The sequence below is a fragment of the Protopterus annectens genome, chromosome 6.part0 (assembly GCF_019279795.1).
Source record: "Protopterus annectens isolate FY-2018-M chromosome 6.part0, PAN1.0, whole genome shotgun sequence".
NCBI lineage: Eukaryota > Metazoa > Chordata > Ceratodontiformes > Protopteridae > Protopterus > Protopterus annectens.
The window spans coordinates 38,846,163-38,864,522 of record NC_056737.1 but is presented as its reverse complement, the minus strand read 5'-3'; the positions used below and the strand labels follow the sequence as shown (position 1 = coordinate 38,864,522).

The 18,360-nt window shown below is 41.7% G+C and overlaps 1 protein-coding gene across 3 annotated transcripts in view; it reads right to left on the bottom strand.

Annotated features, from left to right (window-relative positions):
• The window catches only part of EIF2AK4 (eukaryotic translation initiation factor 2 alpha kinase 4), a 3,701,979-nt gene that overhangs the window by 2,355,244 nt on the left and 1,328,375 nt on the right, over nucleotides 1-18,360 (bottom strand). For all 3 annotated transcript variants that reach the window (XM_044073832.1, XM_044073831.1, XM_044073833.1), the window contains one exon: nucleotides 1,916-2,020. In XM_044073832.1, the coding sequence (XP_043929767.1) occupies nucleotides 1,916-2,020 (105 nt within the window). The remainder of the gene's footprint in view (nucleotides 1-1,915; nucleotides 2,021-18,360) is intronic.

Here is an 18,360-nt window from a genome sequence, read left to right as displayed (position 1 = left end):
AACACTCCTGGGAGTCCCAAAACTTGCAATTCTAAAGCAAAGGGTCGGATCAGAGAAGGAGGTCTGATGGTATGGGCTGGATAGCTCACGCATACAACAAAGGACTGAGCTGACACTACCCCCATCTGAATCTGAGCCCTGAGGAACTTCCTCATCATCCTGTCCATGTCTGCCTCAGTCCAGCTTCTACACAACCTGGAAGAAGCTGATGAGGGGGGGGTCTGGAGTGCTTGAATTTGGGTGAAGGGGACTTTCCTGACTGGTTTGGGGACTTCCTCTGAGCTCTCAGATCCAGAGCCCTGGGATCCAAAAAGGAAGGCGGTGACAGCGTAACTACCTCAGTCAGATATGAGGAGGCCTGTGAATCCGATAAGACGGAAGCTTTCTTTGGATCTGAGGAGATCAGATCCGAAATTTTCTTAGCTTTGGTTTTCGGCTCCAAGGGGTCTCTAGAGAAAACAGAGTGAGAGAGACCTCCTGTTAGCCTCTTCTGAAGAAGAGGACAAAGCTAAAGAGGGGGTATGAGCCTCGGAAGCTGAAGGAAGACCCCTTAATATAAATCCACGAGGGCATGTGGGTGAAAAAAAAAAACGCACAAACTATGCAAGAAGCCTTAAGGTGATCAACACAAACAACAGACACACTCCCTGTGGGCATCTTGGTTGGGCATCTTGTGCCCACATGAAGTGCAAAGCTTGAAACCAGGAAAGGGTTTGGCCGGTATAATTCCTACATTGAGGATCCTGGTCTTAAATCCCACCAAAAACAATGAACACACTCGCAACACTTTTTTTTTTCACAAGTTACAGTTTAAAGTTTAACGTTAAGGAAGAACTATCGTAACAACACTACCGAGAAGCACCAGAGTAGTCTGTTTGGTTATCCACACACACACAACTACCTCCAGAGAGTTCTACTACAAGATAAAAGACAACAAGGGAGGAAAAGTTAAGAAATAACCTAGCAGAAGAAGAAAAAAACATTTCTACTGACTATCCAATTTGCTCGAGAGCACTGATCTGTGTCCAATTGCTCAAGCGGTAAACAAGATCTAGGGTTCTGAAGTGGGTGTAGTGCATTGTGGGTAAAAGGGAGGAGCTTGAGAGTTGGATCCAAGTCTGGAAAATGTGGCCGAGCTGGATTCAAGGATCAGATCTGAGACCCAATCGTGAAAAGGAATGAAGAGGACAACATCAGATCCAAGGCTATGTATCAGTTGTATTGACAGAGTAAAATCCTTGGATTTGTTTTCAAAAGGTTAAAGGTGATGAACAGGAGACTGAATATGTTTAAATGTTACAACAATGAGGAATTAGTTACTCCAGTGAGAGTGGAGCTCGTTAACCATAATGTAGGAATCAGAAACAACTCCCATCTACTGGCATCATCTCCATTAAGGACAATGTTGTGTAATTCAGTTTTTCCACATTGGGTTGGTAGACTGTGGAATGCTTTACCCATGATAATAAGATCAAGAAGTTTGACCATATCAAAGACAAAGATAGATGAACAGTTTAAAGGGAATGTGTAACATTCAGATTATAATAGCAGGAAACTCTTGATTAGCCAATAATACTGCCCTTGAATTTCTTCTAAATAACACTGTAATTTTAATTATCTGAAGACTGGGATTTGTTCCAACTCTTACTTTGATCTATACTCTTCCTTAAATTAAAGGGAAGCAGTCCCTTTTTTTCTAACTACAGTACTTGTTGTAGACACCATGCACCTATCTCAGACCAAAAGCCACACAGGTATCTAGTCCTCACTGTCTTGCTCTCCCAACACACTTACTTCTGGGTCCTACACCCTTCTTCTCCAAGGCCCATATTCTTTATAATCATGTCTCAGTGACAGCATCACACCTCAACTGACTTGTAAATAAAGCAGAATAAAATGTTTAAAAAATATTTACTGCATTTGCTGGATGGTCTGTAGCCAAACCAAAATCTCCGATTTTCACATGGTCATTGGAATCCAGGAATATATTAACAGGCTTCAGATCTCGATGAATCATTCCCTGCATAAAGAAAGCAAGGACAGTCAATTAGTTATGAGTGAAATCATAAAATTAGGCCTGAATAGTTTACTATTAATACTATTGCTTTACATTTGGAGAGAAACTTGGCAATTCACTGGCTGGCTATAAATAGAATTAGAAGTACCAATAAAACCATCACATTTCATCAAACATAAGTTACGTAGTTAGCAGAACATTAGATTTATCTGATCTCTGTCCAGACACTGGAAACACTGGACTGGTCACCTAGCATCTTTCCTACTTGGCAAAGAACTCCTTTCAAGCTCTTCCCCTAACCCATAATCCTTGCAAAGCAGGGAAATTGCCAGATTAAGAATAAGACTAACTATCCAGCCTCATTATAGTGCACATCCAGGCATTTTTTTTCCTCAATCTAGAAAGGTAAACCTAAACAGAGCTTCCAAACAGGCCCCTTAGATAATGACAAGTTTAGACGAGGAAAGGTGGGTCATTCCAGTGTATGGAAAGAGACAACCAAAAATCTAACATTCTGACAAGTAAGTAACTTACATCATTAAAAATTATCTATGCTATTTTCCCAGTTATTCAAACAGACACAATTTTAAAACTCCAAAAACGATAGACAAGCGTGGCAAACAGCGTAGAAAACATTTCCTTTTATTGAATGAAGCGCTTTTCGTCTGATCCAGTATACAGACTTCTTCAGATCCAATAAAACAAGTGCTTGTTACTTTTTAAATAGGCAAAGAAATACATCAGCTGACGCCTCCGAATTTAAAGCACCAAACATTAATTAAAATACTTCAAGTTAAAATGACTCTTTATATAATAAGATAATTCTATTATTGATAACTTAAACAAGTGTTGTTCCCATTAAAACCAAACATAATTCCAAACTTTGAAAAAGGCTACTAATGAGCTAATTACAAATATATATATATATATATATATATATATATATACTATTGACAACTTAACGAATCAAAACATTCTAAAAAGCAGCAGCAGATGTCGAACTATAATACACTCAGCACCATCTAGTGGTAAATCACCTTATCTACCTCTAATTTCTAAAAACTCAAGATACTAATACATGTTCAATCATGCAAATTATTAAACAGTCTATCTACAAAGACTTTTCAACTTTAATATGGGAATAATAGAACACGTATCATTCAGACCCGGAAAATTATATTCGTATAGCCGGATCTGCCTTAATAATTCTAACCTCTCCAATTCTACTTCTATAGGTCCACCTCTCATATAATTTTCCGGGTCTGAATGGTATTAATTAACAGCTACAACAGCATTAAACCAGCAACCATCCTCTCCGATACTATCGGGTTCCATCCCCAACGGTCAAGGTGGATTAAATATGCGACGGCAAAGCAATAACAGTGGTATCAATGTTAATGCAATACATGGTCCAGGCTCAGTGGATGTAACTGGTACTCTTAACCCAGGGCTTATTGGACTCCCATACCTGATGGAATGGCTTACTACACCTATGGGACTGAATCAACTTAACAGTACAGCTGCAACGGTGAGTCCGGCTAGGGAAGAGTCTAATTTAGTGGATTTATTGAACTTGTTTGACCATGTACCGTTGAAATATAAAAAAACTTAGCCTTGAAATAGAGTATTTTACTGAATGTATCAGACTTGAATTAGTGCCTAAGGGTCTCAGAATCTGTCAGTGCCCTACAGGCCTAACTCCTGATTCTCAGTTTCATATGGAATTAATTAAACTATTTAATAAACAGGGTTTGGAATTGCTAGAAGTAATGAGTAAAAATTATGCAATAACAGTGGAAGAATTAAAGGACAATATTACTGTGTTGGATACACAGATTAAATCGCATCCAGATTTCAACAGATATAAATATGAATATAATATATGAATACTCACATATCTTTCAGACAATTGATGCATTTGTGAATAAGGCAAGGACAGTGAAATGTAAAAAATTACAGAGTGACCATTTGCAATATCAGCAAGGGTCTGCCTATCCACGCCCACCACCAGCACAGCAATGGAGAATAGGTGGGAATATTAGGGAAACTGAACGAAATACAAATAATATCCCGGTTTTGGGAACTACACAAAATCAACACGACTCAAGTACACAAGAAAGGAATATGCAAGCGACCAATACTCTACATAGGGGTTGCACTGACAGTAATTAGCTAATAGGTTTTTCCCCGGATGGTGAAAATGATGGGGAAGGGCCACACAGAAGTCAACGTTTACAGAATCAGTCTACTTCAAATATACGATCTAACACTAATAATCAATGGGGCAATAATCAGCAGGGTTCTCAGAGGGGGAGAACACAGAACAAACAAATCAAAGAAAAAAACACAACAAATGGAAGTAAGTGAACCATTGGTAAATGTTGAGCAACTACTCCCTTACCATCACAAATTCTGAGGGTGACTTTTCTATCTATAATTACTCTTCAGTAGATGTCCCTGTTGACTTAGCCAATCTACTAGTCAAAGGCATCACGTTTATCCCTTCAAAAAGACTGAATGTTACTCAATGTATACTGGATTTAAAAATGTTTGTGAGAAAATTAAATCTGACAGTACTATTTGGTAATGTAAATTTGATGAATGATAACCACTTTAGAATTGCTAGCACTTATAATCTGGTTAAATGCATGGCTAGGATATTCTAAACCAGACCACCACCCTTATCAGGTTTCATTATACGGACCCTTGTGTCCTTTAAATACTTAATCCAATCAAGCTCTTCGCTTGACAAGTTATTTTTACTTCCAGAACCAATTCTCCATTGATCCATTTGCCTGAGATCAAGTTCACACCTCGGAGCCAAACGAACCGATTCTAGGCAAGGGAACCTAGAACGTTTTCGGCCCAAAGACGTTTCCGACACTAAAGTCGGAGCCGATTGAGGTCCCGAGATGTCGGTTCCAGTCAGAACTGAAGAGGAGGCAGATGCTCCGCCCGTCGACGGCTCCGAACTGGAAGCCGACGGCTTGGCGGGCTTTAAAGATTTCCCCGACTGAGGCTTCGCTGGGGACCCCTCTGGCTTAAGTAAGCCTCTGAAAATAAGCTTGTTCCTATGCTCCTGCAGGACTCTCGGGCTGAAAGTGTGACAGACCGAGCAGGAGTCCTGCAGGTGTAGGGGACCCAAGCAATAAACACAAGAAGTGTGACCGTCTGTCAGAGACATCTTCTGACAGCACGAGTCACAGTTCTTGAAGCCTGAAACTTTAGTATCCTTGGACATACTAGCAAGGGGATACAAAAGGGAGGATATTAAACTAGTGCTTAAACAAGGCACACAGAAACACACACGTGCTAAACTAACAACAATAACAACAAGAATATCCACTAGTAAATATATACAAATATTACAAGGCTAAATAACTGTAGCTATGAAAGACTAAACACTACTCCTATCAGGTACAAAAAGGGTGGGGTTAGCCACTAAAGAGAAGAAACGGGGGGGGGGTTGAAACTCTCTAACAAAAAACAAGTTTCCTGAGTGGGAAAAACTAGGGCATACACACTCTAATTATACTAAAAGGGAAAGGAGAAATACACAGGTAAAATTTAAGCTAATAATACAAAAAAGATTAATACGACCTGAGCCAGTAAAAGTGCAACCTCGTAGCTGAAGCGGCAAACGAGATCTGGGTATCTAGCGCCAAGCATTGTGGGATATGGGGAGGCCTTGAGCAAGTAAATAGCTCTCGAGCTTTAGTAGATGGCCGAGTCGGAGCCGAGGATCAGCTCCGAACCCAACCAGCAAGAATGAAGGCGAGAGAGACAACTTAACATTATACAGTTATTAACCATGGGATTTGGTAAGACTAATCTGTAACCAAATGGGATAGGTTATTTTGAGCATAAAAAGGGAAACTGGCTAGCTTTAAAACTTCCCGCAAGGGCAAATAGCCTAGTACTTACCTATGAACTTATGAACCTATTACTTTGGTCCTGTCAGGGAAGCAGCTGTAATATCCTCTGGGACAAGTTACATAAAAAGACATTAAATGTAGCCTAAACTCTAACTGAGTGAACTTTTGGTCATGCGGCCAAGGTCCTGCCTGCAGATGTGTTGGTACAGGATTGTTATGCAGTATACAGTCAGATATCAAAATTAACCCTAACTGGTTATCTTATGACCCTTCACAGCTGGTAAAAAGAACACAAATAGTTGCTCATAGGTTCACAGGTTGGTAACTAGGCTATCGGCCCTAGGGCCTATACAAGCCTAGCCATAACAATTCCCTGGATATTTCTTCCCACAATAGTTACCTCCCTGGACCCCTGTCTAGCAGTGCGACTGATACAAATCCCCAGGCTGAATTTCCTATCTCACATCCAATTGTCAAGGTTCCTTTTGAAGAGGGCCAAGGAGGTGCTCTGCTTGACATGTATGGGCAGTCTATTCCAGAGTCTGGGGAGTCTCTGGGTCAGGAACCTATCCCTCCAGCATGTTTTGTTCATTGTGATGACAAGGTTTAGATCTCTGGAGCGTGTGGCTCTGAGGGATTGGGAATTCTTTAAGTGAAGCATGTCCAACAGCTAAGGGTATGGCATGGCATTGTATGTTAAGCAGAGATCACCTCTGAGTAGACTATATGCCACAGAGTATAGGTAGAGTTTTTTTAGACAGTCAGCATAGGGCATCTGCTTTAGGCCTGTGATTCTTTTAGTGAGGTATTTCTGCGACCTTTCCAGCTGCTGTAGATGTCTTGTGAGGTACATACCAAACGGGGAGTTGCACTCTATCATGGGTCTAATGAGGGATGAGTACAGTGGGACAATGACCTCCTTTTTTCTGGATGAAAAGCCCTTAGTGATGAGGTGTGCAACATAGAAGGATTTCCTGCCTGTTGTGGCGATGTGGTTATCGAAGGTGAGACCACTGTCCACTTGTGTCCCTAAGTCTCTAATTTTCGGAGTTTAGTGTACTGCCACCTATGTGGTAATTCATGGGTACAATGTTTTTCTCAAAGGGGATAATTATACATTTCTTGGCATTAAGCTTGAGCCCTTGGCTCTGGCACCAAGCATCTGTTTTTTTCCTGAAGCCTTTTGTTCAATGGAGATTAAAAGGAAGTTGCCTGCTGATATTTCCCTTTACTGAAATATTTAGGAAAGAACAATGGTAACTGTATAGACTGGTGCAAATTATTTATTTATTTATTTATTTATGTACATTTGTTTACTGGGAAAGTCTGACTGGGCCAGAAGCCCATTTTCAGCAGAGGCCCAGGGAGAAAAGCTCCACAGAAATACATGCAATATATAATAATTAGATAGTACAACAGTATACACACAGTAAGATGCAGAATACATTTCTTCGAGTTAGTCTATACAAAGTAGTATTCAATACAGTTTTCTAGTAGATACAGGTTCAAAAAGAAAAACACAAGCATTTCAGTGAAGATCACTGTGAGAAAAAATAAAGTTAGTAACGTGTACATATTACATAATAGTTATGACCAAATGACATTTCCTTTATATATTTATTTTTGAGTAGTAATAAACACTGAGGAGAGGGAGAAAATGAGATAAGGAGTGGACAGTGTGTTGAGAGAGTTATAGATATCTTGTCAGTCAGGTTTGGCACAGGAGCAATGCCAGCTCTTGGATAGATGTTCAAATAGTAGTTTAAAATTGGTAGATTCAGTTGTGTTTTGGAGGGTGTGGGGTAGAGAGTTCCATAATGTGGCTATATGATTTGAAAATAGGGCTTCACCGTGAGTGTTGTTAGCTTTGTTTACAGTGAGAAATTTCTGTCGGCAAATCTTAGACTTCGTAGGCGTGAGTAGATAAGTTCCTCGACAGATGGACAACTGTCAGGATAGAAGATGATATTGTGTGCGAATTTAAGTTGGTAGAGATGAAGGTTAGGTAGCTCAAGCCAATTGAATTTATGTAGAGCAATACAATGGTGGGTTTGGTGGGAAGGTTGGCTGCAAAATGGGCTATTTTGTTGTAGCAAGTTTCCAGTTTGGGTAAGTCTGATTTTTTTTTAAGTTGGTAAAGACAGGGACAGCATATAGGAGTGTAGAGAGGAGGATGGTTCTGGATATGGCTAGTCTGGTATTGTCAGTGAGGAATGGCTTGCTTCTGTGCAGTGAGCCAAGTCTGATGTGAACTTTCTTAATTGTGGTGGCTATGTGTTGATCAAATCTGAGTTTGCTGTCAATTGTCACTCCAAGGAGTGTTGCATGCTCTACTGGTTGGATAACTGTTGTTTACTGAAAGACTAGTGAAAGGAGGGGTGGTTGGTGATTGTTTGCTACTGGTAAATAGCATTAACTGTGTCTTTTTGGGGTTGAGGATTAGTTGTGATTTACTTAGATATGTTTCTATATTAAAAGCTTGTTGGGATACTATTTGCAGGTCTAGTAAGGTATCTGCAGAGCAGATTAAAGTTGAATAGTCTGCATACTGAACTACTTTAACATGTGTTGTGGATGAGGGTAGAAAAGATGGTGAAAAGAAGGGGTCCTAATATGGACCCTTGGGGGACTCCAACAGAGACAGGCAGAAGGGTTGAGAGTTCGGATTTCCATCGTACTGCTTGTTGTCTGTCAGAAAGATAGCTTAGGAACCAGGAGAGGGAAGTCTTTGATAGGTTTAGTGAGGCAAGAATACTAAGGAGTTTCTGATGGGAGACAGTGTCAAATAATTTTGAGATGTCTAAGAAGATTGATGCTACTTGCTGGTTTGAATTTCTCAGCTGGTTGATGGTGCTAGAGAAATTAATTAGGGCTATGGTGGTGCTATGTTTTGGTCTGAAACCATGTTGGTAGAGAGAAATAAGGTTGTGAGATAACAGGTATTGCAGTAATTGTATGTGGATAAATTTTTCCAGAATTTTGGCACAGGAGGAAAGGATGGCTATGGATCTGTAATTGTTTCATTCTGTTAATGTTCCTCCTTTATGCAGAGGGGTGATGTAGGAAATTTTCCATAATTTTGGGACATATTGTTCTGCTATAGACCTACTTACTAGAATGGAGATAGGCAGAGCGATGGCATCAGCTGACAGTTTGAGGTACTCATTGGGGAGTTGGTCAGCTGCTAAGGAAGAAGGTTTCAGTTTTTTCAGTATAGTTCTTATGGTGTTAGTTGGAACAGGTTTGAGGTCAAAAAAGTTGTTGTTAGTGTCCACATTAGGTGGAAGAGACAGAGAGGTGGAACTGTTCCCTGTAACTAAGGAGAGGATGGCGTTTATAAAGTAGGCGTTGACTTGTGAGGCAATACTCACGCTTCGGTTGTTGGTTGGAGAGTATGTGAAGGTGTTTGCTGAAGTGGTTAGTGGTATTACTGACAGCTACATGTTTGAAGTGGACGTATGCTATAAGTGTGTGATTGTAGAGTTGGGAGGAGATGGCAAGGTAGGAGAGTGAGGAGTGGATGGTATTAGTATAATATAGTGCGGGGCTATGGACATGTTGTACCTGTAGGGGACTGTAGAATGTTAGATAGTATGCAGATAGCAGTAGGGTATAGAGTGTGGCCAGGAGAAAGAGCATGGTGTGCATTATTTTTAAAAAGTAGGTTACCTAGACAGTGTGATAAAGATATAGGGAAAGAGGGGTGTTGGTGTAGTGTGGTGGGAGTAGCATGATTAAGGACTGTTGCAATTAAGTTGTGTGAGGAGAGGGAGGAGCATTACAAATAGTGTGATTACTTTTCATAGTCACCTTCTGCACAAAGGAAATGTTATTCTGAAGTAAAACTCTGTGTGGATGAAAACATTGTTATTATGAGAACAGAGAGGGAATTTCGGAAATTCTTCTGGCATACGTGATGGTGCTGGTTCAAATGTTGGTTTGGTTAACATTTCCAAAATGAAATTCAAATCCCAAAGGGAAGCTGGCTTTATCAAAGTGGGATCGGGAATAAAATATTCCTTTGATAAAGGCTTTGCACATCTTATGAGAAACCAATAATTACCTCTAAAATCCTTCATGTAAAGGACAAAATGGATGCTCAGTGGACTTTAAAAGGGGTACACTAGCTCCTTCTTGAAAAAAAGAAGTTATGTACTCAACATAAAGTTCCATCGGAGTAGTTCATTTGTCTTCAACCTGTGGATTCAAGGATCTGTATCTGATCCGACTCGGCTGCATATCCAGCATCTGATGCGAGCTGAAAGCTCTTCCCCTTACCCATAATGCCCCCCGTCTCCTTCATCCCTTCAGATTGAGTTTGCTGCCCAGTCAATTACACTTGACCCAACAGGATCTTGTCACTACCAGAAAAAAATTCCTGAACAAATAGGATGACACAAGGGCACCCTAAAAGCATCCACCTTCTACACTTATATAGTCACCAAACAGCTCAGACTAGGCCATGGGAAGGAGGGGGGGATTGTTGAAGACAAATGAAGAACAACTACTCAGATGGAACGTTATGGTGAGTACATTACGTCTTTATCTGAAGTAGTTGTCTTCATTTGATCTTCAACCTGTGGGACACAGTCCCCAACTACTAAACACCTGGGAGGCCCTGATGGAAGGATATTCCAGAGCACAGCGGAGCCAAGGGATGTCCTGTTCCTGGATACGATATCCAACTTATAATGTGAAATGAAGGTATGAGATGAGGACCAAGTAGCTGCAGAACAAATATCGTCCAAAGAAACTCTGGACAAAAAAAGCTGCAAAAATGGCCATAGATCTGGTAGAATGCGCTTTTACCTAACCTGGTGGGGAAATCCTCCTGACAGAATATGCCCAAAATAACACTTACCACACTTACAATGCAGACCTCAGACCACAATGTGGACTTTACAGGCGGCAAATGAGATCTGGGGGAGGAAGAAGACAAGGGCGTTATGGGTAAGGGGAGGAGCTTTGAGCTCATCTCAGATGCTGGATATGCGGCCAAGTCGGATCCAATAAGAATCCGTGAACCCACAGGTTGAAGATCAAATGAAGACAACTACTTCAGGTGACTGGTTGACTTTGGTGAGATCTGATCATAAACTAATCTCACTGGAAATCCACATCCCGCCCCCACCCCAAACAAAAAAGACCACAGTGAAGAACTTCTCTAAAGCAAACTTCACACTACTCAAGACTGGTGTGGTATCCTTCAAGGCCCCTGAGCCAGTGGAAACCACAACCCAAACTGCGGAAGCCCTTACAAATGCCTTCTATGAACACCTCCAGGACTGCATGGATCAGGCAATCCCAAATAAAACCAAGACTCTTTCCACAAAGGGCAAACGTCCAGTCTGGTGGACCCCAGCCATTAACAAACTTTACAATAAGAGGAGAAAGCTATTACATGATAGAACAAAATCCATAAAAGGAAGTCACCCCTGATCATTATTAATAAAAAAATATGAGCACTCATAAAATCAACTAAGGCCAATTTTGAGATAAAAATTGCCATGGATTCAAAGGACAATCATAAGGCCTTTTCAGCTATGTTAGGAACCTGGGTGGAAACTCCCAGATATGCTCAGAATTAGTCCAAAATGATACAAAAATCACTGAACCCACAGACATTGCCAACATACTGGCAGACAGGTTCAGTGCAAACTTCACCCCTCTCCCCTAAAGGAGAGATAACTATCCCAGCAGAGTGTAGCCTCCCAGACATCTCAAATGCGCAGGTGAAAGCTGCTCTCTCTAAAGCTAAAAACACAGCATCAATGGGACCGGATGGTGTCCCCGGCTGTGTGCTACACGAGCTAAATGAGGAATTAAACCCGCACATAAGGCAGCTGTTTAATCTCAGCCTTACCACAGGATACGTGCCCAAGGAGTGGCTACGGCAACTGTGGTCCCACTCCACAAAGGCGGTGCCTCTACGGACCCTGGTAATTACCGCCCCATAAGCTTAACAAGTCTAGTCTGCAAAGCTATGGAGAGGATCATAATGGAGCTCATAAACAAAGATATAGGGGACTTGCAGACATTGGACCCGACCCAGTTTGGCTTCGTCAAGGGCAGATCATGCCTTTTGAACTTGGTCGACTTCTTCGAAACAGTCACCAAGGCCATTGATGAGGGAAAGGCAGTCCATACAGCCTACCTTGACCTTGCAAAGGCCTTCGACACAATACCCCACTCGGGTATTGTAGAAAAACTTACCAGCTTAAATGTAAACCCATATGTCACAAGATGGGTTGCAAACTGGCTTAAGGACAGAACCCACAGGGTTAGAGTTGCTGGCGCTATGTCAGACTCCAAGCTGGTCACAAGTGGTGTCCCACAGGGCTCGGTCCTTGGCCCCCTATTGTTCAGCATCTACTTCTCAGAAGTACAGGCCAACATGAGAGGACTTTGGCTGACAAAGTTTGCAGACGACTGCAAACTGGGCGCCATAGTGGAAAGTGCATCGGACACGGATATCCTTCAGAAGGGACTCACGGAAACAGATAGCTGGTGCCAGAGCCATGGCCTGAAGTTAAACGCCAAAAAATGTATAGTCATACCCTTCGGGAAATCAAGGTAACCTCAAGCTACCATATAGGTGGCAATCCACTAAGCACAGAAGAGGTTATCAGGGACCTGGGGACCCAGGTTGACAGTGGCCTTTCTTTTGACACTCACGTTGCTAAAGTGGTTAGAAAGACCTTCTACATTGCCCACCTGATCATGAAGGGATTCACATCCAGATCTAGTGAGGTCATTGTTCCCCTGTACTCTTCACTTATCAGACCAATGATCGAGTACAATGCCCCATTCAGGATGTATCTCACCCGACATCTGCAGCAATTGGAGAGACCCCAAAAGTTCCTCACCAAAAGGATAAAGGGACTCTAAAATCTGTCATATGCTGCCAGATTGAAGAAACTCCAGCTCTATTCAGTTGCATACCATCTGCTCAGAGGTGACATGTGCCTGACATACAAGGCCATGTCCAACCTGGAATTAATGGACATGCTCCACCTCAAAAAATCCAAATCCACCAAAACCACTAGAGCAAGCGACTTAAACCTTAGCACGGATATAAATAGGACATGCTGGAGGGATAGATTTATCACTCAGAGACTCCCTATGCTGTGGAATAAAATCCCGATCCATGTGAGGCAGAGCACCTCGCTGGCTCTGTTCAAGAGAAATCTTGACCTGTGGATGGGAGATCGTAGGTTTATCCCGGGAATCATCTCTGTGTCACTGCTGGACAGAGGCACAACAAACTAATGGGCACAGTATTTTTTCATATAAGGGGTGGAGTAAGCCACAAAAATTTGGGCTTGGCTTATAAATGCCTTAGGGCAGATAGCCTAGTATAAACCTATGAACCTATGGTTACTTAGGAAGACTGATCTGGGATCTAGCTAATTCTTATGAGACCAGAGTGAAACCTATTTCTTTTAAACTTTATAAATCTACCTTGCCAGAGATTTTTGAGAAGTAATCAAATCAACAACTTCTGTAGGGACAGACTTGTTACTGGTAATCACTAGAAGTGGATAAACCATATAGTTAGATGAAGGAAGAGTATGTCTGGATGAGACTAGCAGTATGGTTGCATCATCAGAGAAGGGCTCTGCTTAACAAAAAGGAGTCTTCTCTCGAAATGAACATAGAGCAAGAGGAACCAAACCTGGTGGGGACAGAACAGGGCTATGAGAATGACCTTTTCGCTGCATGCTTTGGCTTTCTGCAGAAATCTGGTTATGAGTGGAATATGAGGAAAGGTGCAAAAGACTTGGGGGCCAGTTGTGGGAAATACATTCCCTGGTCGCTGTCCTGAATAGGAATGTTGTTGAAGAATTTTTGGCATTTGGTAGTGAAAAACGAAGCAAATAAATCACAACAGCGTCTTTGCCATTTTTGACACATGCTAACTCTTTTTGACAGACCATTCATGCTGGAGCAGTATGTCTGCTTAATCTGTATGCAATCACACTGAATGACACTGTGTATGTGCTGCTATAACTGCTGCAACAATGCAACCAAAAATCCTCATAGCTTCTCTTCATAAGGGGTATGAATGTATTCCTTCTTGTTTGTTGATGTACAATACCACTGCCATATTGTCTGTCTGCATGGAGACTGCACCCTGAGGGATTGAGTCCCAAAATGCCAGCAATGCTAGGAGGACTGCTCTTGTCTTGAGAATGCTGATGTGTAGTTGGGCCTATTGTGAAGTCCATGTTCCCTGGAACATCATATTTAAGTAACACCCTCACCCCTGGATGGATACATCTGTGGTCATTGTAGCATGGGAGTACTTGCAGTCAGGTTCTGTGGGTCTGTCAACCACATCAAATTCTTGATGCAAACCTTTGAAAGTTTTATCATGAGTGTGCCATGGGTTGTGAGGCATGATCCTTCTGACTTCAAAGTGTCCATTGTAAAATGTATATGTTCAGTCATTCACAAGAGACCATCTGAATTGAAGAGACCTCAAGTCCTAGTACCCTGAGTACAGTAGCAGCTAAAGACTAAGGATTTTGTATTAAAAGTAAAGTTTCACAGATTATGGAACAGATTCTGTGTAGGAAGAGTTTTGCTTTTTGATTCATACTGTCCAAATGGCAACCAATAACACACATTTCCAGTTGGGATTTGGCATGACTAACCATGATCCCCAAAGATAGACAGATCTGGAGAAAGTTGTGTATTGTGAGAAGTAGCTTCTCCATAGTGGAAGTTGCTAAGTGTCAGTCATTAAAGTAGGGAAAAATCCACATGAAGAATTTGCATGTGAGCTGTGTCCAGGGCCATGCATTTGGTAAATATCTGTGGGACTGTGGTAAGTTCAAAAGGCAGGCCCCGAAACTGATAATTAGTTTCTAAAAAAAAAGTGGAGGAATCTCCTTGATGAATTTTGCTATCTTTATGAAACAAACATCTTGGAGATCTAAAGAGCACATCCAATCACCTTGGCTGAAGGCACAAAGGATGGACTGCACCAAAATCAACCAGAAGGATTCCTTCTTCAAACAATGGTTCAGTTGACTTAGGTGAAAAATAAGTTGAGGTCCTTTGTCTTACTCGGGATTAAGAACCTGGTGTAGAATACGGATCCTCCCTGGTCTAGTGACACCTCCAGGATGACTATTTATTTTAGAGGTTTTTGACTCCTACAAGGCTGCTCTTTTTTTCTGGATTGGAAATGTTAGAGGGTGAGCTAGTATGTTTGTAGGTATTTCCAAAAAGAGAAAGGAGCAACTCTAGGATATAATTTCCCTTACTCACACATTTAATGTTATGGCTAGCATGGAAGGAACAATGTCCCTGACTGTCTCCAGGGTGGGAAAGTCAGGCAACCTTTCAGAAGTCATCCGACTGCCTCCAGGGTGGGACAGCCAGGCAACCTTTCAGAAGTCATATGGATGAAATCCTCAAAAACAAACCCTACAGTCCTGGTGATGGCGGGAACCATATCAGCCTCTCAGGCGGTGGTTGGACTTGAGGTCCTCCCTACCAGGGGATCATATATCTTACTGTTACCTGTTCTGGGTATGTGGCTCCTTTTGGATTCCTCAGAAAGGTCCTTTGAGGAGCTGCAAACTTTACCCCAAACAACTGTAAGTGTTTTATCATCCTTCTCACACTGCATCAACTTATCTGTTGCCCAAAAAAGCAGTGTCATCAAAGGTTGAATTTAAGAGCACTGCCTTAAAGTGGGCTTGTTGACCATCAAGCTTTCCCCTCTGCCAGTTTAACTGGCCAGTTTGCTTCCCAGGAGGTGAGAACCTACAGCCGATTCTTTTGTCCTGGGACTAAAGGCGTAGGAGTGAATCCAGGGCCATAATCTATTTTTTGCAAAGGGGATTCTAATTTAAGGCCCTTGTTGTCCATGCATGCCTGAAAAATGTTTTCCAGAGACAGCATGTGATGGGGTGTACTGCTTAGCTGATGACTTTCTTCCACAAGTGATTCAGCCAGCAAATAACCCTGACTCCTTAAAGCAAGTACTCACTGCACATTTCAGCAGCAGACTTCATTAGGGAAAGTACCCAGAGTCTCAGATATGTGCTCCCCACTCTTCCCTCCTGAGAGAGGCAAGTAGACAACCCTTCACCCCCGCCCCCAAACAAGTAATGATCTACTGTACATGTCTGGGTCTCTAATCCACTCAGATAATACAGATCACTGTCAGAGCTTTACTTTCTTTACCAGAGTTGGCTCTTTTAATAGCTTACATTTACAAATCCTTACCTAATGCAAAGCTTTCCCCAGATGCACTAAAAGAAACAGAGCAACAAAGTAATTTCTAAAAACACAGATCTGGGTTTACAGAATGGAAGACTTCATTTACCTGTGGAATATGGTGGTAAAAACTTCATAACAGGATGACAGTAACTGAGAAAATTGGAGCTCTTATGAAACTACATTATTGAAGGAGTAAGGGAGTTAAATGGACTTATCAATAGAAGGAAGTGTGAGAAGAGGAGAAAATCAGACCAGCTAAAAATGTAGGTAAGAGATGCCTACATAAGTATGAGACATGAAAAAAAGAACTATGCCAATGCCAGAAAACAGGAAAGAAACCTGCCTAGCAGGCAAATGTAGCTTTAGAAAAAGAGAAGGCCAGGACTGACAGGGATACATCAAATAAAAACTTTCAAACAATCAGACTGCTTAGGAGGAAATGGCAGAAGACTCCTTTACATAAAAGGGAAGGGGAGATGTTCTAAAACACTGCATGTCAAGCAGAAGTCCTGGATGAACTCTTTAGGTTTGTACAAAAAATAAATGACAAGCTAAAACTACCAGTGTGACAAGACAGAACAGGCATGAATAAGCATAAATGAAGAGGTGGTGATATAAAACAGGGAAGGGAAGGGATAAGAGTTTATGAGGAGATAAGCTAGCTGTGATGCTTGGTGCAGCTCTGGTGAACTTTACATTTTCTCCTTTTTAACTAGTCCAGTGACTCAAGGCTACAGTTTGGTGACTGGGGTTCCCTCACCCAAAGGTTGTAATATGAGGAAGACAGGTGACTGTAGGCCTGTCAGTCTCAGCTCTTTTCCAGGAAAGATAATAGAAAATAGTCATCCTGATGGAGTTCCTGAATGCTAATGCTCTCAGTCATGGTATGCAGCCTGGACATTCACAGAAGACAACTTCCTAGTTCAGCCTGATTCACCATCATTTCAGTGTGACTGATGAGATAAATAAGGATAACCAAATAAATGCAGCACACATGGATATCAGTAAGGCCTTTAGCATTGTGCCAAACAGACAGGAGAAAAATTAAAGGGTGTGGACGGGTCCAAAATAGTGGAGGAAAAGCAGTTTCACAAGAGATAAATAGTGTTATGTACTTACAATAACTGGGAATCTGGGCTATCCAGTGTCATTATTCATCATGGATGGGTCTAGGATCCCACATCAGATCCGAACCGGCACTGCAAGAGACAGCTCCTGAACTCAAGCTCTTCCCCCTTTCCAAGATCCCCTGCTACCCACAACCCTCAGATAGAGTTTGCTGGATAGGAAAAAAAAGAAGGATTGAAGACCACCTATAGAACAGAAAAAATACCAATGAAAACTTCCTCCATAACTCCTCAGACACCAGGAGAAGGGCGGGAATGTGATGAATGATGACACTGGACAGCCTAGATTCCAAGTTATAGTAAGTACATAACTCTTTATCTGGTGCTATCTGTATCATTATTAATCATGGATGGGTCAGTCGTCAGCTACCAACAACCCTGGGAAGTCTCAAGCAAAGGACATGCCGGAGCACAGAAGAACCAAAGGAAACTATACCCCTAGACACAAAGTCCAACTTATAATGTGTCAGAAAGGTATGAGGGTTAGACCAAGTGGTAGCAGCGCAAACATCTAAAGAAAGTCTTGCCCAGAAAGCCGAAGATGTGGCCATCAACCTGGTGGAATGAGCTTTAACTGGCCTGTGAAGCTCTATGTGATTGCTCTCCTAAATGTGAGTTATACAAATCGTGATCAAATGAGAAATGGAGATCTTGGAAATGGCATGACCTTTCTTAGCCTGAGAAAAGGCCACAAAAAGTTGATCCAATTTTCGAAAACTCTCTGTTCTCTTCAAGTAGAAACGTAACTGAAGTTTATATTCCCCTTTATTCAAAAATTTGGGGAAAAAAACAAAGTTGAATCAATTGATTAAGATTAGCCTCTGAGGCCACCTTAGGAATGAAAGAAGGATTAGTTCTGAGACGGACCCTAACCTTGTGAAAAATCATGAAGGGGGCTTTAATGCAAAGAACTTGCAATTCAGAAACCCTCCTGGCTGAGGTAATAGCCACCAAAAAAGCCATCTTCCATGACAGGAATTTGAGATTGCACGTAGCCGCAGGCTCAAAAGGAGGTTGTGTCAGGGACTGCATAACTAAAGTAAGATCCCATGGAGGAGAAGGATCTTTGAAAGGAGGTTTGAGCAAAAAAGACCCCTTGAGAAAG